General features: G+C 36.2%; 1 protein-coding gene across 1 annotated transcript in view; it reads left to right on the top strand.

The window, feature by feature from the left end:
• The window catches only part of LOC126763631 (peroxidase), a 132654-nt gene extending 114740 nt beyond the window's left edge, over positions 1 to 17914 (top strand). The window contains exons 4-10 of the mRNA XM_050481338.1: positions 2932 to 3143; positions 3211 to 3955; positions 4022 to 4178; positions 4910 to 5080; positions 5136 to 5334; positions 17449 to 17554; positions 17704 to 17914. Coding sequence (XP_050337295.1) covers positions 2932 to 3143; positions 3211 to 3955; positions 4022 to 4178; positions 4910 to 5080; positions 5136 to 5334; positions 17449 to 17554; positions 17704 to 17824 — 1711 coding nt within the window. The 3' untranslated portion in view covers positions 17825 to 17914. The remainder of the gene's footprint in view (positions 1 to 2931; positions 3144 to 3210; positions 3956 to 4021; positions 4179 to 4909; positions 5081 to 5135; positions 5335 to 17448; positions 17555 to 17703) is intronic.
• Positions 17915 to 22365: the final 4451 nt, after the last annotated feature.

The raw sequence follows: 22365 nt of genomic DNA, 5'->3' as shown, positions 1-22365 counted from the left end.
ACAACATAGTTTCTTGGTGTGTTAGAAATGATATACCATTGAACCTTAAAAAATTTAAAACGATTTTTTTTCACGTATATCTATAGACCCTACTTCATAGGAATACAAAACTTTAAGTTGGAGTAAGTATTCAATTTTGTTGATCTGGGAGTAACTATGGATCCCAAACTCAATTTTACTCAAGAGTCATTCTGCGTTGGATTTCGAGGTTGACATTGTTGTTGGTGTTAATACTGGCTCCAAGATAGACGAAATTATCAACGACTTCGAAGTTATGACCGTCGATTATTTTCCCCATCAATAAACTGAAGAAGTCGCACGATTGGGGACGCCTTTCCTGAAACCTCGTCTAGTATCGAACAGCTCGGAGAGGTCCTTCCCGCACACTTATACTCCAATCGGTTGTCACGCTTCCGTCCAACTGATGCATGCTTCTTATTAGTTATTCTTCGCTGTATTTGAATAGCTCGTCCGGCAATACATCTCACCCACCGCTTTGTTGTTCTTCAGGCGAACTTTTTCATAGTCGGGCAATGGAACGTCTGATCCAACGTTATCGATTGCGAAATCAGGTTCACCATCTCCAGTTGATATGCTTTCTTTGTCATTCAGCAGGCTGGTGAAATATTCCCTCCATAATTTCAGTATGCACTTGGCATCAGTCACTGGATCGAATTTGGGGGTTCTACAAGAGTGTGCTCCGGTTTTGAAACCTTCCGTTAGTCGCCGCATATTTTTGTAGAATTTTCGGGCATAACCTCTTTCGGCCAGCTTGTCAAGCTCTTCGTACTCACAGATTTCAGCCTCTAGGCAGTCTGCTTTCTCTCCGTTGCGATCTGGTACTCCTCATCGTACCAGCTGTTCCTTTACCTTTTCCGAAAACCAGTGCATTCGTTCGCAGCTGTACGTTGGGAGCTTGAAATGCCATCCCACAGTTCCCTTATACCGAGTTGTTGATGAGTGCTCTCAGAGATCAGGAGTGCAAGTCGAGTAGAAAATCGTTTCGCTGTCTGTCGTGAGAGCAGCTTCTTGGCATTGGACCATCCTTGTGTTTGTTGACACGGGTTTTTTGCTGAACAGAGGCGGGTGCGTATCTTGCTTCCAACAAGGGAGTGGTCCAAGACGATGTTAGGACCTCGGAGCTTACGCACATCTAAAACACTGTGGATGTGTCTTTCGTCTTTAAGTCGTCACATCGTCCTTTTCTTTAGACAGATTGTGGCTAGACGTTCATCCACCGTGGTAAATCTGAGTACACGGTGACAGAGTCTCTCTCCCGCCCCGAATTTTCGCTCTTTTATATGACTACTGTAATAAATGCGGCAAAGACCTACTCGTCTCAGTCCTTGTCCCGTCCATCGCACTTCTTGGACGGCGGTGATGTCAGCCTTTAATTTTAGGACATCAACCAGCTGGGCAGCGGCACTTTCCCAATTAAGGGACAGGAAATTCGAGGTGCATGCCATTAAATCATAGTTCTTATTACGTTTGCTTGGGTCGTCATCAAAAGGGGGTTTCTTTTCCAAGGCTGATGTTTACTTTTCATTGAGGTTTTTTACGTGACGTCCCAAACTTAGCGCACATCCCTGGGGAGGGAGGGTTCGCCTTTTCACTTTAGCTCACCTGCAAACAGATATTTTTTTGCTACCCAGAGAATACTTGGTCGTGAGCAGCTTGAGCGATATGTAAAAGAATTGTTTATGACCCCACCCAAATGAATGGTGCTTAGAGAACTCTCTTCATTTACGTGAACTTCTGCACATGGTTCCACCTACCGATTAATATTAACAATATACTACTTGCGATGAGCAAAAAATAGTAAGACTTTGCTCATTATATTAAAATTGTTAAATTATTTTTCAAAATATATGTCGTTCCCCTCAAAGTAATTCCCCTTGGTCTCAATACATTTGGGCCAAAGTCCAATCCTCGAAACAGCTGTAAAAGACAATTTCCGGAATAGCCCAGCATAAATACATATGGTTTATCCGGAAAGTAATAGGACTGATTTTCTTCTGTCGCGTCTGTACTTCGGAGCGTGCGCGCATCGACTGGAATCGGTAGAGAGCGTTCCCAGCTAAGGAACAAGCGGCTGGTCAGTTGTCTCCGAGCACCTTGGAAGGTCGCTGATGAATGAGCAAATCCAAAGTGAAAACGATGCTCATTGTCTGTTTTGACATCAAAGGTATCGTCCACCATGAATTTGTACTTCCTGGACAAACTGTCAACGCCAAGTTCTACGTGGAAGTCCTCAAGAGACTCAAACGAAGGGTCAATCGGGTCCGACAAGCCACGCCTTCCTTGTGAACAGCTACCTAACCAAGGCTGGCATCACAACGCTTCTGCGGCCATCCTATAAATAACAAACAACTGAGAAGCCGCTCGTTCTTTAGCTAGGAACGTCCTCTACGGAATCCAATCGGTGCCCGCACAGACCGAAGTACAGACACGACGGAAGAAAATCAGTCCTATTACTTTTAGGACAAAACCCTGTATGCACCAAAGTGATAGCAAAGTTATCGTTTAGATGAAACAACTATTATATACTCTGTGTAACATGTTCAGATATTATAACAAGGATACAACTATTTGATGCAACATATTCGTAACTTGGTGAGTTATGATAGTTTTAAATGTTAATGAGATTGAAATGACAGTTATATGAGTCAAAAATAGAGCTGATTTTTACCAACAGAACAACTCTCAATACTCATTTGTTTATTTATAGCCCTTTGACGTTGTCCGCAACTACAAGAGACTTTGAAAAAGTTACTTGTGTCGATTTTTTTGAGGTACATTTGAATTTCTTTTTAGTAAGTTTTAGTGTAAATAATTTTCATTTTTGAAGGTATATGATATACCGAAGGAATATGAGTCCTCTATTAATAACGGTGTATAACTACCAAATAATTAACTGGTACAATATTTTAGGTACGGACGCCTTTTAGCACCGAAATACGGAGATGGAATTTCATCACCAACGCGCACATTAATTGGAGAAGATCTGCCAAATGCTAGACTTATTTCACTTGTTGTTTTCGGTGAGATGGACGTTCCAGATCCGCAATTTACTTTAATCAATATGCAATGGGGTCAGATAATGACACACGATATGAGTATGCAGGCAGGAGGAACGCAAGCCAGTACGCAATCTTGTCGAGAAAAATTTTTCATTTTACCACTTTTTAACATTGTTATATTTTTCTACAGGAAAACATCCAACTCGATGCTGTACTGACGATGGTCGTTTAATAGCATCGAATGAAGCTCCCACAACATGCTATCCTATAATTGTGCCACCCAATGATCCCGCATACTCTCAAGTAGGAACTGAGTGTCTGGACTTCGTGCGAACACTAACAGATCGTGACATTAAATGCCTATATGAAGAAGGCCCAGCAGAACAGTTGACTGCTGTGACATCATATGCTGATCTCTCATTAGTTTATGGAAATTCTATACAACAAAATAGTGAGATACGGGCTTTTCAAGGCGGTCGCATGTCGGTTGATCAAAGGAATGGTGCAGAATACTTACCCCCTTCTCGAAATGCTTCTAGCGATTGTGATGCTGCTCCACCTGGGGAGGTCTGTTATCAAGCTGGTGATATTCGTGTAAATCAAAATCCTGGTTTGGCCATTTTACATACTATTTTACTCAGAGAACACAATCGCATTGCCAAAGTACTGGCTAAACTAAATCCTCATTACAATGATCGCACACTATTCCAAGAGGCACGCAAAATAAATATTGCCCAATACCAACATATTAGTTACTACGAGTGGTTGCCCATATTCCTTGGATCCGAAAATATGTTAAAAAACAGATTAATTTACAAAACCTCATCCAAAAATTTCATTAACGATTTTGATAGCGCAATTGATCCATCAGTCTTGAATGAACATGCGACTGCAGCTTTTAGATATTTCCATTCACAAATAGAAGGTCGTCTTGAGTAAGTAAAACTTTTTTTTTACATATAAATGTATATGCATATTCGTATAAAATATATCAATTTTAGTTTGGTTTCTGAATTGCGATCAGTTTTGGGATCACTACGCTTAAGCGATTGGATGAACCGGCCATCCATAATTGAGGTCGGCGACAATTTCGACTCATTAACCCGAGGTCATTCAACACAACCCGAGGAGCTTACCGACATCAATTTCGACAGAGAGGTATGTACTAATTTATAATAGTTTGGGTTTCTAATAAATGGTTTGTAAGTAATTTTTTAACAAATGGCAATTTATTATTTGTATTGAATTAAGTATTTTAAAATATTTGAAAGCAAAATTTTTTTTGTTAACAATGCATGTAATTTAAGGCTTTTTTTTTAATTTCATGATGTTTAAATACTCTTTTTATATTGTATTTCTGATATCTAAGAAATTTGCAAGCGAAGAAAGTTAAGAGAGAACACTAGAATTTTATTTCAAGAAAAGTAGTAAATTTGTTCTCTTGAAATTTTGTTTACAGATAATGTGAATGTTAAATGGTTGCATTTTGGTCAACTTTTATATCTTCTATATCAGACCCGATAGTTTAAATCGTTCCTTTTTATGCTGCCGTTCGGGCCGTAAATCGGTTGAAAGTTATCACTAAAATGAGAAAAAATTGATCATTTTGAGAAGTGTTTGGAGCTGTTCAATCTTAATAAACCAAAATTTGACGTCTATACATACATATGTTACTTTACTCAGACCTTAAGAAAGAAAAAAATTTCTGAGGCTGATGCCTATTTTAAAGCAAAAGGCTAAACTTCCTCGTTGTTTCCAACTCAAAAAACGTATTGTCAAAAATATTGTTTGTCTTTAAGCGATTTTCTAATTATGTGTGTAAGTAATAAGTAAATTGCCGCCAAATGGTTAGTAATCAAAGTAATCCCTAATTGATTTTATATTCTCAGATAAAGCACTTCTTATTGAGACGCAACATGCCTTTCGGAAGTGATCTGAGAGCAATTGATATCCAGCGAAATCGGGACCATGGATTGGCGTCTTACAACGATTTAAGAGAATTTTGTGGAGTAAAGAGAGCAAATAGATGGGAAGATTACAGCGATCTTATTGAACTCGATGTATGCATATGTCATTAAAAGCAAATAGGATAAAATATAATTTGATACCTTGCAGGTTATTGAAAAAATGAAAACCTTGTACGCAAGCCACGAGGATGTAGATCTGACGGTGGGAGGAGCTGTGGAGGCTCATGTGGCTGGCGCACTTGCTGGTCCTACATTCCTCTGTATTCTTACAGAACAATTCTATCGTACACGTGTTGGTGATCGTTTCTGGTACGAAAATGGTGACTCATTAACTGGTTTTACTAAAGGTAATATTTTTTTTAATATAATAATGCTATATAAAATAAATTTAACTTTATTTAATATAATAAGTTACCTATGTAGTTAGTTTGTTTGTTTTCAATTTAAAGTCAACCATGAAAATAAAAAATTTTAAAATTTCAAGTTCCAGAAAAAACTTGTATAACACTATTACAGAATATATTTAATGTTTTATATCAGGTAAACCATCCAAAGCAGTCTTTACTATTTTGGAGATTCAATAACGCTTAAGAAAACACAAATTTGTATATTAATTAAAATTTTTTCGAATATGTAAATTTATTTTGTGAGAAATCTTATAAAAAGAAAACTCATATACATTTCCTTTTTTTGTGCAAAATAATCATAGATTGATTACTGGCAACTAACTATGTACATAAGAATAGGGAAACTCTAACCCTAAGACCAATAGCAGTGATATTTTTTTTCAAGGTCAAAAAATGTGTGAAAAAATCTATATTTTTGTGAAAAAATAAAAAATAACTCATCATCAACATCTCATGATATATGTATTGACATCAAAAACATCATGGGAATGACAAGGCAGGCAGAGACGGTTAGGTAAGGCTCTTGCCTAACGAGTCTCGGTGGAGTCAATTCCAGGCTTTCGCAACAAGCAGGCAATAGTGGCAGGGATAATGCGAAGCCCAACTTATTCCAGTGTGAGAGCGCCTCAAAATAAGCGTTTTTTATAACATTTTCCATTATGGCCAGATCGAACAAAATAAGAATTTTTGGGCATTTTAAATTAAAACACCCAACATTTATTACGATTGCAAATTATTATATATTGGACTTTTAATATATGACGAAACTACTTAGATCCTTTTTTATGATTTTATGATATATTAAAACAACTGACTTTTGATCTTTCAATACTTAATAAGGTGAATTAAGCCTGTTAGTTCTCAATTATCAAATGTTGTTAATCATTTGTAATTGAAAATTAATTCTATTATGCATCAAATTACAAAACGTTTCATGAAATATATTTAAATTTCGCATTTTCTTTGATTTTCATTGTTTTAAATTTTTATTAGCGATCTTGAACAGCGGCAACAAATTCCTCCGTTTACATATTTTTTTGGTAAGATTTCAATCTGACCATCGCTCGTTTCCAATTGTTAAACGTCAAAACCTCCCCAATCCAGTCAACTGTCAAAGTTTAGGTGGTTTTGACGTTTAGCAATTGTTCTCTCACTTCCAGTGAGAGAGGAGTTGGACATCTCTTTATCTCTGATAGTGGCATGAATGAGAAAGCGAATGCAAGGCCGTACATGTCGACTAGTAAAATTCAAAAGGAATGATAAAAAGTCTAGTAGAAGTGCAAATAGGTCACTATTTAATTGGCGGGCATGCCAGTAGACTATGTTCACCATACAACGATTATTATACTTATATAGAAGCCGTTAAAAGGTAGAAGAGGAGATAGTAAAACATCTACATATGCGAATGAAAGGCTCTCTACAGGAAAAGAATTGCTACTATCAGTACAAGGTTTCTAGAGACCGATAAAAATTATTCAGAGCACTTACTGAGGTTAAAGTAGAATTTCAGACATATCAAATGAAAGAGCAGCGTGCCTATAATAATATATTAAAGGGTCTACATTACATAACTAAAAAATATGAATATCGGGCTAGGATACATACGCAATGCACACTAATCATCCATGAAGAGTCAATAATGAAAAAAGTGCAAAAAAAAGCAACAAATGCATGCATGGTCATGCAAATGACAGCTCAATTTACGGAATTCATTGCTCAACTCATGACGTCCATTAACAAATGCAATTAAGATTAAAATTACAATTTAGAATGCTAACTGTCTACGCAAAAGTAGAGTCGGGGTAAAGCTTTATATTAAAACCAACAACTGTTGTAATTCTTGTAAGAGAAACACAATTTAATGATCGATCATATTTCAAAATCTCGTCTCAAAGATTTGTCATGTCATGAAGTTGGCGAGCCAACTTATTGACCATCTGATCTCACGAAAATTCCAGATGTTCTTGATTTAGTTATTTCGAAAGGTTTTAACTCAAGACATATATGTACATATGTACTTCCATTTGTTTGGAGCTGAAAATAATTACGCAAACTTTTACCTCTGCTGGAGGAGAAATAACTTATCCCGGATCACCAGTTTAGCTTCAGAAAATTTTAACACTTTATAACTGATGACATCACAAATGGTAAATACAGTTTTGCAGCTTTCCTTGATGTCTGTCAAACATTAGACAAGGTCTGGCACCCAGACCTATTACATAAATTCAAGAAAAAACTGCTAAAGTTTTAATTACATAACCGAACGGTCTACATCAGGTATCGTGATGCAGAAAGCTATTGTTCATAATTTTCAAACTCCTAATTTATTCTTCAAAATCAATGTCATCAGCCTTAGCCTTAATACACTTGTCACAACGTTTTTCCAATCCTCGAAACAGTTGTTAAAGTCAATTTTCAGAATATCCTTCAATGCGCGTAGCGATTCACGTGTAATGTCTTCAATCGACTTAAAACAACTTCCCCGGAGCGGTTGTTTGAGTTTGCTGAATAGCCAAAAGTCACACAGAACTAAATCATGCGAATTGCGCTACGATATTAGTTGAATGCTTGGCGAAAAATTCGCAAAAACCCCAGTTGTCGGCTCATAATTCTGGCCTCTTTTTACGAATAGCTTCGCGCAAACGACGTATCGCACTAAAAAGTATTCTTTGTTGACAGTTTGGACGGTCAGAAGGAATTCGAAGTGCACCACACCTCGATAATCGAAGAAAACTATCAACAAATCCTTAATTTTTGACGTGGTTGTTTCGACTTCGGCTTTGCCACGATATTCGCCTGATTGATCGTCTATTTCCGGGTCGTAAGCATAGATCCAAGACTCACCGCCAGTAATAATACGTTTCGAGACATCCTGGTGGTCAGAGAGCATTTATTAAGACTTTAACGCTGTTTTCGAAAAAAATTTTGTGATCTTGGAACAAAACGTGCTTTCACTTTTCTTATGCCCAAATTGTTTTCGGTTCAACTTTGCGAAAGCTAATTTTAAGAAGATTAATTACGAACTTTCTGAAATAACTTGGCCAGATTAAAGTGGCAATATTGAATTTAGTGCATCCCACTTTAATGAAACTATTGTAAACTTATTTGAAAAATATGTTCCGAAGTTTTGAAAAGTATTTGAAAAATATGTCTAATTTATGGTTTTCGAAAGAATTATGTAAATTAAAAAATAGAAAATCTCGTGCTTTTAAACTTTTTTAAAAAAACTGGTTTAGTTGCTAACTATTCAAAATATTCTAAATTGCGTCGAAAATTTGCCGAACTTAACAAAATATGTTATAGTAATTATATAAATAAAGTAAAAAATAATATTATACGTAATCCAAAAATGTTTTATAGTTTCGTCAACTCCAAACGCAGGATTTCTAATTTTCCTTCCGCTATGAAATATAAGTCTAGTATGTCTAGCGACAATCACACCATTTCTAATATGTTCGCTGAATTCTTTAGGTCCAATTACTCTCCAAACTCCAAAAAATGTTCCGCATCAGCACAAGTTATGTCCGATTTCTGTCATTAATGCACCTACCATTTCCGAAGCAGACGTCTTAAATCAGTTAAATGTGTTACAAAAATTATACAATTATAGCCCCAGATATGATTCCCTCATGCTTTCTTAAGAAATGTGCCAAATATATATACAAACCCCTAACCAAACTATTTAATTCATCTCTTATGCAAGGCTTATTTCCATCCATATGGAAAAAGTCATTTATAATTCCTTTGCATAAGAGTGGATTTAGGTCATCTATTAAAAACTATAGGGGAATAGCAAAGTTGTCTGCAAAACCTAAAATTTTTGAAGCAATTATAACTGACGACATAACCTTCCGGATCTCTTCACTAGTTTCTTGTTCTCAGCACGGTTTTCGTAAAGGGAAATCTACCATAACTAATTTGCTTGAATTTGTATCACATGTATCAACGGGCTTTTGGGAGAATAAGAATACTGATGTTATATACACAGATTTTAGAAAAGCTTTTGATAAAGTAAACCATTCAATTCTTTTGAATAAACTTGATCTTCTTGGTTTTCAACCAATATTTCTAAAATGGGTTGCTTCTTATCTTAGTAATAGAATTCAACAAGTCATATTTAAAGATACTTTTTCTGACATAATCAATGTTCCTTCAGGCGTTCCTCAAGGTAGCCATCTTGGTCCAATTCTGTTCTTGTTATTTATTAACGACATATCATCTGTTGTTAAGTTTTGAAAAGTTTTATTATATGCTAACGATGTAAAACTTTTTAAAACGTATACTTCAAACAGCGAAAGATGTCAGTTGCAAACAGTCTTAAACAACCTAGTTTCTTGGTGTGATAGAAATGACATGCCATTGAACCTTAAAAAATGTAAAACGATGTGCTTTTCACGTAGAGCTGTAGACGCTCATACGCAATACAAAACTTTAGGTTGGAGCAAGTATGCAGTTTTGTTGATCTGGGAGTAACTATGGACCCCAAACTCAATTTTAATCTTCACGCATCTTCCACAGTTTCTCTTTGTTTTGTTAAACGTTGGTGTGAAGAATTTAGAGATCTGCTTACCACAAAAATTCTTTTTACATCTCTGGTGAGGCCTATATTGGAGTATGCTTCTGTGGTTTGGAACCCTAGTTACCAAGTCCATTCGAATAAGTTAGAGTCCGTTCAAAAACAATTTTTACTTTTTGCCTTAAATCATTTGCATTGGGATTCCAGTTTAAATCTTCCCCCTTACATTAACCGTTTGAAACTTATAAATCTCCCGACACTTGCTAGTCGTAGGGAGATGCTTGGTATAATATTTCTTGTAAAACTCATGAATGGGTCAGTCTGTAGCCCATCTCTCTTATCTGATATTAATTTTAACGTTCCCGCTCGCAGGCAGGCAGTTTAGACCCTTACTTTTTAAATTTTCTAGAACAAATTTTGAGTTAAACGAACCATTCCGCCGTAAATGTGATGATTTGAATTTTCATTCCAGCACATTTGATCTAACAGACTCACTCTTTACCATTAAAAAAATTATTTTATCTACTCTTAACAAGTAATATTTAAAATTATAAACTTTAATCTAATTCTTAATTTGGGCTGTTGAAATTTTTGTTTCTGTAGCTGAGCAGCTTAAGATCGCAACGCTTAAAACTCTCTTGCCTTTTATGACTCGGCTAATTCCGGTCGTTCGCGGATTGCGCCCCTCGCGTCGGTTGGGCGGGAGGAGGGTAATCGTTGGGTATTACTATAAATTATCTTTAAAAATGGTTTTCACTGATCCTTTCAATATTTCAACCTTGTCAGTAAGATCTCTGACTATTAATCGTCGATTGTCAAACACCAACTCCTTTATTTAGTTGACGTGTTGATTATTAGTTGATGTTGATGGCCGTCGTGGACGTGTTTCGTCGTCAATGCATTCTCTACCTTTTTGAATAATTAATACCAATCAAAAACACTTGATCACAACAAAAAATTATCACCGAAGACCTTATCTAACATTCTGAAGATTTCGGCACCAGAAATTTGATTCCGCGCACAAAATTTAATAGAACTTCTTTGTTGAATAATTTTATAATACTTATCGAGAAAATCACCGAATGCACTTTATGAACTTCAGAAAGACTAGCATATACTGAACATTAATGATTATTTAGATGTGACATTTGCCACAGATGTCAATGACATTCCCACTAAAAATTTTAAGTGATTAGATTACAATTAATCTCTTCACTAATCAAGCCCGTTCTCACTGCCGTTGGACTGATGATAAAACAGATGTATTTGTCATTCAAGAATTCACATAGCTTATTATTTATTAAAAGAAAACATTGTTATATAGTATATATAATATATAAAATCCGTCTTCTTTTAAATGTTTCCTATACAATGGAAGTAATTGACGCATTTTTTATTTGGGGAGTCGATTTTCAGGTGAATTGAGATTCATTGCGTTTAATTCATTTGTTTGTTTACATTTTTTCTCTTTGTAGTGTCTAAATCAGCTGTGATAATGAAATACAAGTAGATTTCCAATGCTGACAAGTAGATGATGCTAAATCAGAGTCGCACAAAGAGTTTTCGCGTAGATTAGATTCAAATCACTTCGGAGACGAGATTGGGAACTGTCATTTTTGTATGGCGAAATCTTGTTAAGTTTATAAGAATGGTTGTATAAACTACTCGAAACTCGTCGAAATCGTATTCTTTTCTAGGTTGGTTGCAGCCGAATCTTGTAATTAAGTGGCGGTCATGGTATAGTTCAAATTAAAAAGTCTTACTCTTTTTTGCCCACAGAAATTATAACTCACTTTTAAGGGGACAGCCTGATTTAGAGGCTTCAAAAAATCTAGTTTTTTTGAGGATTTTTTGGGAGGGAAAGAAATAATTGATTAAAGCAAAATTTGTAGGGTTTATAGTTATATATTTAAACATCATTCGAAAATTTTTTGGATACGAAATATTGGGTGTCCTGCCTTTGGGAAGCAATTGCCCGATGCATCTCGCATGTGGATTTGTCGGACGGCGGACAGGATGCAGGTCGCAATTTTTATCAGACACTAAAAATTCAAAAAGACTCATACTTGTTAGCAACTAATCTTATAGTTAAACCAAGAAAATTCCAAAAGTATAAAATTCTACAATTTTTTAAAAATTGAAAAAAGTGGTCAAAAACAAAGTGAAGTGAACCATAAAAAATATACTTTATTTTGTTTAAAAATATGTTCCAACATGACTTTTTAGTTTAAATAAAAGATAATTTAATGCCAAAGATAAAAACTTTGCCCCAGTTCCAAACGACGTTTAATTTTTTTCTATTCTGCCTGCCAATTAAAAAAAAATCGTAGAAATGAAAATCCGAGAAATCGCGCGTCAAAGTTTTAGCTTTCTATCCAAGCGTTCATAGATATAGTACCTGCTATATGCTCAGTCACTATTTCCCTTCGAACGTTGACAATATTTAACTTTGGGGACATATGCTTAGATAATTTTTAAAGAGATTTAAGCAAAAAAAAATCGATTTTTTTAAGCTTCTAAAGCAGGCTTTCCCCATTATGCAAGGTATTTCTACAAAGCAATAACTCACGTCAAAAATTTCAAAATCACCACCGAAAGCATACTTTTGTTAGGTGTCCTCGTATTTTCGAATAAATTTACTTTAAAAAACTGATATTTTTGTTGAGATTCCGCTTTATTCAAAGTATTTAACAGGAATGAACAGAGTGAAAAAAATCATAGTCGTGTTCGTTTTGTACATTTTTTGTTAGTATGCATGTTTGCTGTTCCAGAGTCGCATTGGAAACGTACTTATTTTCAACACCCTTCCTCAATGTGATTCTGTTTACATAAAATATAATTTAAATTCATTAACTTAACAAAATGTAAGTGCTTTGTTTTCGAAAGATTGTTTGTTAGTATATCAGCTATCATATTTTCGGTTGAATTGTACTTTAATTCTATGTCACCATTCTGGACAACTTCTCGGACGAAATGATATCTGATGTCGATGTGTTTTGACCTGTTACGGTAAAATGGATTCTTAGCGAGATTCTGTGCGCTGAGATTGTCGCCATACAATATTGTTGGTGTACAAGCCTTGCCACAGCCAATTTCAATAATTAGATGTTTCAAGTGCAACGCTTGTTTGGCCGCTGACGATAAAGCCATATACTCAACCTCCGCACTGCTAAGGGCTACGGAATTTTGGTTTTCCGATTTCTACGATACCCGGCGTATGATCGACTTTCACTCATATCACCTCCCCAGTCTGCATCCACATAACCTCCAAGCGCCTGCCCACAACCGTGATAATTCAGTGTCAAGTCTTTTGTTGCTGCTAAATATCGCGTTACATGCTTCACCCCTGTGAGATGTCCGGTGTAAGGGTTGTTGTTCCTTTTTGCTAATTTCACAACCGAATGGTAAATTTGGGCCTGGAAGCCAAAGTTAACCACATCAATTCGCCTATTGCTGACTGATAAGCCGCTGCATCCACTTCCTCACACGTTTTTCATTGCACGCTACCTGATATCCTGCATCCAATGGCGTCGTTGTTACCCTGCATTGATGCATGCCGTGGCGTTGTAGCATATCGTCTATGTAAGGAGACTGATTCACTGAAATATCGCCTGTATCGCCATCGCGCTGAATCTGCATACCCAAGAACATCTGAAGTGGGCCTTTATCAACGTATTCAAACTTGCTTGAGATCATTGTTTTAATTTGTATTAAATCAGGCTTCTTCTGGCATGCTATAAGTAAATCATCTACATAGATTAATAATACACAACGGCTACATTCTATGTCCTTTTTATATAGGCACGGTTCATTCTGGCATTGAAAAAAACCAATATCACACAGCACCGTGTTCAGTTTGGGGTTCCACTCCCTTCCTGCTTGCTTTAACCCGTAATTCGCTTTGTTCAATCGTAACACTTTTTCTACACACGTTCTGTCTACATACCCCTCAGGCTGCTTCATGTAGATCACGTCTTTTAACTCGCTGTTGAGATAAGCCGTACAAACGTCCATCTGATGCAGGTGTAACTTCAACTCGACAGAGAGCGCAAGTATCAAGCGTACTGTTTCATATCGACACACCGGAGAAAATGTTTCGTTATAGTTCACGCCGAACTTCTGCGCGCACCCCTTGGCTACCAAACGTGCTTTGTACCGCTCAGCTGCGCCAGTTTTATCTCTTTTAACTGTGTAAACCCATTTACCCCCAATTACTTGTTCACCCTTTGGTAGGTCTGCCACAGTCCACGTGCCATTTGCCACTAAGGCCTTATTCGCTGCGTCCATAGCCGCCTGCCAGTATGAAGCATACTTGCCGTCAGTTGCCTCTTTGAACGTCTGTGGTAATGGTATCTCTACTGATTGCACTGCCTGTATAACATTGTAGCTCTTCTTCGGACGTCCTCGTATACCGCTCCGAATAATTCTAGGTCTACCTGGTCCTATCTTACGTTTCTGCTCCAGCTCTGGCTCATCTGCACTGCCGTGTTCGTCGCTTTCTTCATTGTACAAACGTTTCTCCTGCTTAACTTCACTTCTGCACGGGATAAATGTTTCTTCATTTGGATTTGAATCAGTTGGCAAATTTTCTGGTAATACATCAAAATCGATTTGATCATCTGACTGGGATTCGTTGAAATGTTCGTAGAACAAAACATCACGTTTTTCTACAATTTGATGCTTCTCTTGATCGTAGAGTCTGTAAGCTTTTGATGCGAAGGAGTACCCAACGAATCTGTACTCTTTACCTTTCGCATGGAATTTGTTTTTCGCGTTTTGTCTAAGCCAGCAACCACGGACCCAAATGTACGCACATTTTTTACATTCGTTTATCTACCACTCTAAGCTTTATATGGTGTCATGCCAATCAACGCTGCAGTTGGCGATCTGTTGCGGATATAGCACGCTGTCTGCTCTGCCTCTGCCCATAGAAACTTTGGCATATTTGAGTGTACAAGTAAACTTCTTGCCATCTCAAGTGCGGTTCACTCGTTCTGCGACGCCGTTCTGTTGGGGACTGTAGGGTACCGTCAGCTGACGCGTTATGCCCTGTTGTTTTAGAAAGTCTTCGAAACGCTTATTTATGTATTCTCAGCCGTTTTCGCTTTGTAAAACCTTGATTTTCCGCCCAGTCTGGCATTCGACCGTTTTCTTGAAAGTTACGAAATTTTCAAACACCTCATCTTTAGACTTGAGAAAAAATGTGAAAATACGCCGAGACATGCCACCGATGAAAGTTAAAAAATGTGATTAGCCACCAAGAGAACGCTTTTCAAATGGGCCACATACGTCGGTATGCACAAGCTCAATTTTCAGACACGTTTTACACTGCGTACTGTCTGCGAACTTCACATTTTCTATGCCAAACACCATTTTATTTTTTGTTAGCTTCATCAAACTGTCATAATTTAAGTGGCCATATCTATTATGCCAAACTTCTGCACTGCACTGTGCTGCACCAAAACACGCGTTGTTAATACACTCAAATACAAACAATTTATTTCTTTTTTCTGCTTTTAAAATTTGTTCGCCATTCTGGCTTACGAAAGCGTTTTCGTTGTTAAAGCTTACTGTCCAGCCACGTTCGACAGCTCGACTCACCGATACAAAATTCCCCTTAGCTCACAAGAATCTGTTTGAACTACAACGTCGCCTCTGCCCACTGCGGGTATAATGTTGTTGTCGGCCAACATAACATCCTCTGCTTGTGTGACATAATTTGTAAAAAGATTACGTGAGCCACTCATATGTGCCGTCGCGCCGCTGCAGCGGCTGTCCAGGTACCATCACGAGTGTTTTAAGTCGATTTTTCTTTTAGTTTATTTCTGCATTGATTTTTGTAGTGACCCCGTTGACCACATTTGTAACATTTGATATGACTCTTCTGCTCTCCCTTTTTCTCCATCGGCTTTGTGGTTGCTTGAAACGCCTGTTATTCACTGTAATGTTCTGGTTTAGTTGAACTGCCCTTGCCATCTTCTTCCTCTAATAACTTTATTTTTAATATGTCAAGGGAAGGCAGTGTATCGCGTGTTTCCATGGCGATCACGAAATGTTCAAAGCTTTTAGGCAAGTTTGAAAGTAATATTATTACTGCCAGCTCTTCACTGAGCTTAATGTCAACCTCTGAAAGCTTGTCAACTGTTGTACAAAATTTATTATATAGCCGGGCATAGCGTCGCCTTCCATCATCCCCAAACCAAGCAACTGCTTATAGAGCGACACTTTTCTTACTGCTCCACTGGGTTGATGCACCTCTTTTAGCTTTTTCCAGGCACTAGCTGAAGTTGTACAGTTCTTTAGATAGTACAATTGCGATGGCTTCTCAATGTCATCATGGCCAATGCTTTGTTATCGAGTGCATCCCAGCCCTCTCCGTCTGCTACTGGTCTCTGTCCCCTGATGACTTTCCACGCCTCTGCATGCACCATTACGCTGCGCATTTGGATGCTCCAGGTATCATAGTTATCTTCATCTAATTTTTCAATCTGGTACATGGAACTCATTGCGATTGGATTCTTAAAGTACTACTAGTATAAACTATATTCTTTAAATATAAAAAACGCGGGACCCACGTGCCTGGGCCCATAACATCTTGAGCAGGAATAAAGGGTTGTTAAACTTATTCCAGTGTGAGAGCGCCTCAAAATTAGCGTTTTTTATAACATTTTCCATTATGGCCAGATTGAACAAAATTACAATTTTTGGGCATTTATCAACCCAATACCCAACATTTAGTATGAATAAAAATTACTAAATAGTGGTTATTTATTATATGGAGAAACTATTTACATCTTTTTAAAGAATATTATAACAACTGACTTTCGTCTTTTCTATACCCAATAATAGGATTTAAGCTTGTTAGCTCTCAATCATTAAATGTTTTTAATCATTTTCCATTGAAAATATACTATGATGCTTCAAATTACAAAACCTTTCATCAAATACCTTTAAATTTCACAAATTCATTTAATTTTCATTTTTATAAGTGGTCTTGAACGATGCAACTAATCCCTCCGTTTACATATTTTTTTGGTAAGATTTCAATCTGGCCATCGCTCGTTTCCAATTGCTAAACGTCAAAACCTACTGAACTCGATTAGCTGTCAAAGTTCAGTAGGTTTTGACGTTTAGCAATTGCTCTCTCACTTCCAGTGAGAGAGGAGTTAAAGATCTCTTTATCTCTGATCTTGAGATTCCGCTTTATTCAAAGTATTTAGCAGGAATAAACAGTTAGAGTGAAAAATCATAGACGTGTTCGCTTTGCTCATTTTTTGTTAGTATGCATGTTTACTGTTACAGAGTCGCATTGGCAACGGACTTATTTTCAACAATTTTAAACTAAGAAAGGTATTGGAGTTAGTAAGTCAGGTATTTACAATATTTATTAAACAAAAAAGAACGCAAATAAATGGTGTTTATTTCAATTAGATTTCATTTCTTAATTCGATTTTTTTTTTATCAGAGAATTTAATTTATTTAATAATATAAAATACTGAAAATTATTGAAGCACTAATATTGCAAATTATATTTACAGAACAACTATCTGAAATTCGCAAAGCCAGCATAGCCCGTTTACTATGCGATAATGGAAATCAAATCGCATCAATGCAGTCACAAGCTTTCATACTCGTTTCTAAATCGTAAGCAATGAAGCATTTTCATATACATACATACATATGTATATTTCTATTCAACACATTTTTACTCTCCCAACATATCACACTAACTATTCAGGTTTTGCTTTTTAAATTTCTTAAGATATACATATAATCTTTTATCTTTTTTTCAGAAACCCCGTTGTGCCATGCGCAGATATTCCTCAAGTAGATTTGACAAAGTGGATTGATCAGAACCCATTTGTGCCCACAAGTGATACTTTAAACGCAATTCCATATCACTATGGTAAATGATGAAAAAAATGTATCAGGCCAAGTGTAAGCACATACTTTGAAGAGTATTATTCAATATCAATATATAGAAAAATGTATCTACTTATTTTATATTATGAGCATTTTCAATAATTTTAATATATTATGTGTATGTATGTTATACAACAATAAATATTTTTTATAGAATAAAGCATGTATTAGAGAATTTAAATGAAATTCATAAAAATATTACTATTAAAAATTATTAATATTTTTTTACAGAATAGAAAGCAGAAAATGTACAAAATATAAACCTACAAAATTTCTTTGTCTCCAAGGTCATTAATGTTACCAAAATAAAATATATATAAAAACGGGTAAATCTGTTAGTAAAATATAAATGCTTCGTGTGTACATAAAAATATTATGAATCATTTACAGGACTAATATAATCACATTAGTATTACGATATTTTGGACACATGTCGTTTCTTTATAGTATTGACACAAGTACATTACATTTAAACTAATTATGGATGTACTAACATCAGTAGTTCATTATTAAAGATACAATTATTAACTTCATTTCATAAATTGTGTGTCATGAATTTACACTAAAATTTAAATAAAGCTAAGTGAAATGAAAAATTTTCAATTCAAACACTTGGAAATCTCATCATATTATAATTTTATGAAAACTTTTATTAATTATCGCTAGATTTGTTTAAGTGGGATAAATTTTCTGCGTCGTCTGCTAAGTTCTTATTTTCTTCCGAAATAGGTACCTTAATTATGGAGGCAGTATATTGAAGGGTTGCCTTCCATTTCTTGAATATCTTTATCTCATCATATATCTCAGTATGTTCCATAGTATCTCTTTTCAAAAGACATATGTTCTCATGCTGCCCACTAAGGATATATAGTATAATGCAAATTCACAAAGTTCTACCAGACAATAAAGAGATATTGGGTTAAGTCTAACAGATTTTCTGATTAGAATAAATTTAAAAATTATTTAATTAAAAAACTCACTTTTCATCCACATTGTAGTACATGATAATTTTTATTACTAAAAGCATATCAGAGTAAAAAGAAAACCAAAGAATATCTTCGTGCTTGATATGTGATTAAATGGATGCCCAATTTAGTGGGAAGCTCCACCAGTTTATTTTCAGTTCAATAAGCACCCAGTATTTCGGCAAAGGAAAACACATTAATTTAAAAGGTATTAAACACTTTAGGGCAGTGGCGCTCAACGCAATAAAAATCCAAACACGCGTGTTTGACTGATAATTCTGCTACTGCGAAAAATATCACACGCACACGAAAGCGGCTGAACACGTACGCTAGGTACGTACGAAAATCTATAGCAATGTTTGTGCAGCGCAAACGTAAAATGTAGTAGTATTGAAATCAGATATGTTTGTAAAAATGATTGCGCATGTTAACGGCGACCATATCACGCAGGACCGCTGAGATTCGAAATATATCCGTAGCGCACAGGACTGGCCGCGAGCAGGAACCGTATGGTGACGTTGTTAGCGAAAATTGCACCGCGCGGGATGGGTGTCGGAAAACGAATGTTGACGTGCAAATTGTAAGAGACGAATGTTGATGGGCGAACTGCGGCTGACGAATAGGATAGCTTTCCGGTTGTCCATTCCTTTTGTGAGTTGGGTTGCGTACGAGTGTGGTGTGTTGTAATGTCATCAGCTGTGGTGAATCAGCTGTCGCATTAGGATGCGCTAGTTTTACCGAGTAGAGGGGGTGGATGCTTAACTCATTTAAATATCCTGGCCCCCCTAGGCGAATATTTTGCCTAGTTTTATATATACTATATAATTTGATGCATATAATTCGGCTTACTCTTGGTGGGGTAACCGAGGCCGCAGAATATTAGCCGTAAGAAGCGATTTTGGTTTTAATAGCCAATTGTATTTTTTGTAAATATTTGTGCTTAAGGTAATAATTGATTTTGCGTGCTTTTACGACTTATTGTATTATTATACCAAACAAGTTGTTTGCTTTTATTAATTTTTTTAGCTGTGTACAATTTATTATTTATCGGTTTGGCATACCGGTATTTATTATAGGCCTTGTCTGTATTATCGGCAATGTTTGGACTTTACTTACTCTCGGCTTATAAAGGATAGTAACTCCACGCCTGGCCAGATATGGTCAGAATGGGTACTATTTAGCCCTGGAGTTAGGACTGTGACAATAGAGGGATCTTGCGAGAGAATGGTCGTGAATGGAGAACGGCTTCGATTCGTGGAGTAAACAATTCTTCATAATTTATTTGATGCTTTATGTAGCTAATTTCCATAACCCACCCATATCAGGAGCTCTTTGATACGAGTAGATGTGCTAAAAGCGACCTTAGCTTTGTAAGCGTAGGTGCGCCAATGTATCGCATTGGGAGTATTGTGATCCCTTGACTTCCTTTTTGATTTTATTTATATTTGAAAATTTAAGCCTCTATGGGGCAATATTGTATAAAATGTGTCGTCTTTTCGACTTTTGAAGAACATTTTGTTATATTTTATGTTTTAGTGCATATGCACTTATTTGGCGTTTAGTAGCGCGCCACATAACTTCAAATTTTTTTAATCAGGATTTTGTATCATTTTTGGCGAAAGCCATCCTGCGGGGCCGAAAGGTTACGAACATATATTTGTGTTTTTATATGAGGTTGTCAGAGGAAATCTGACCTTGCTTCTTCTACATTTATGTGGGGTATTTGAAAAATGTGGCTCTAGTGGTTGTCGTTATTTGATCGAGTAGTTGTGGCTTTAGAGAATTGCTCACAATACTGATTTTTTATAATTTTGTTTGTTATTGGAAGTTTCCTTAATTTTTGCAATTTCCTTAATTTTGAATTAAGGTATTTGTCCTCAACTTAAGTTGGTATGGTGGAAACTGGTTTTGCAACTATGTAGTCCACTTTGTGTTTCGCTGTGCAGCTTTTGAATTTTTTGTGCCTTTGAGCAACATGGTGACTCTTGGCAATTTTTACAGTTTTGTGTTTCGGGATTTGCTTTTGCAATTAAACCCGTGGTTTTTTTAGTATATGTATTTAAATGTGTTTATAATTTATTATGCTTTTTTTACTTACGTATGCCCAAATACTTCTTGGGTTTATTTCCTTACAAAGAGGTATTGTTGACAACATTAATATTTCATAATAAATCGATATTACTCGAGCTCTTCGTATCCGTAATTCCTGCTCACTTTGTTGGATAGCAACTTAATATTCTCGGCTGCAGGAATTTAATGCAGCTAGATATTTATTGCTTTCTTCTTGGTTTGTAGCAAACAAAAGTAAACATTTTTTCAATTTTGAATCCATCACTCATTTATTAACTTATTTTTTACAAGAAGAAAATATGTAAACAAAAACAAAAACAAAAACACAAATTCATACAGCTGTCAATTTCCCTAATTTAATTGGGTTATCTTTGCTATATCGTAAAGCTTAGTGTCCATAATTTTCATTTTTATATATTCATTCCTGATTATAACGCAGAGCGGAGTAGGACTCATCTTAACTGACCTAAGTGATATTCCAGTTTTTAACGCTAAGCGCAATCTTACTCAGTGTTCCGATTTAAGTGTCTTTTGTATTTTCTATTCCTGAGTGTAACGCCGGGCGTAGCAAAACGCACCGTGCCGATTTAAGTGACATTTCGTAGAGTTTAAGTGATATTTCTTTACTAATTGCAACATCCAGCGTAACGAACGCATTGTGAATTTGGTGACTTTTAAATATACATACATTTTCTTTCTCTTTGATTGTAACGGCGAGCATAGCCACGCTCGGTGCTAATTTGATGACTTTTGGCTAAACTAAGTGATATGTTTCTATGAATTTCGTTATGAATAAAGCAAACAATTGGAAATCTAAAAAGTGAACAGTGACTGCCTGCGGTTTTTCCTTGTTGGTCGCACAAATCGTTGAGAAAACTAAAAGAAGAGACGCATTTTATATACGTAAAAACAAATACATAAGTGGTTTTGTGTGTGATTGCATAAAGCGATTTGGCGGAGTGTTTGTAAAAGAACTGTGCAAAGAATTGAGCCGCGGTAGAAATTACGTTTAGAAGTTGGAAACTGTGACAGTGACGAAGCAGTGAGTCGTAGCACAAACTAAAATCGAACAAGTAAGGAAGGGCTAAGTTCGGGTGTCACCGAACATTTTATACTCTCGCATGGTAAAGTGATAATCGAGATTTCATAATACGTCATTTACATATTTTTCAAATACCGTATTTTTGTAAAGTTTTATTCCGCTATCATCATTGGTTCCTAATGTTTATACTCGTATTATACAGAGAAGGCGTCAGATGGAATTCAAAATAGCTTTATATTGGAAGAAGGCGTGGTTGTGAACCGATTTCACCCATATTTCGTACATGTCATCAGGGTGTTAAGAAAACATTATATACCGAATTTCATTGAAATCGGTCTAGTAGCTCCTGAGATATGGTTCTTGGTCCATAAGTGGGCGGCGCCACGCCCATTTTCAATTTTTAAAAAAAGCCTGGGTGCAGCTTCCTTCTGCCACTTCTTCCGTAAAATTTAGTG

Source organism: Bactrocera neohumeralis, chromosome 2 (assembly GCF_024586455.1).
Source record: "Bactrocera neohumeralis isolate Rockhampton chromosome 2, APGP_CSIRO_Bneo_wtdbg2-racon-allhic-juicebox.fasta_v2, whole genome shotgun sequence".
NCBI lineage: Eukaryota > Metazoa > Arthropoda > Insecta > Diptera > Tephritidae > Bactrocera > Bactrocera neohumeralis.
Note: the sequence above shows the minus strand (reverse complement) of the source record. Positions and strands in the feature narration are given on the sequence as shown.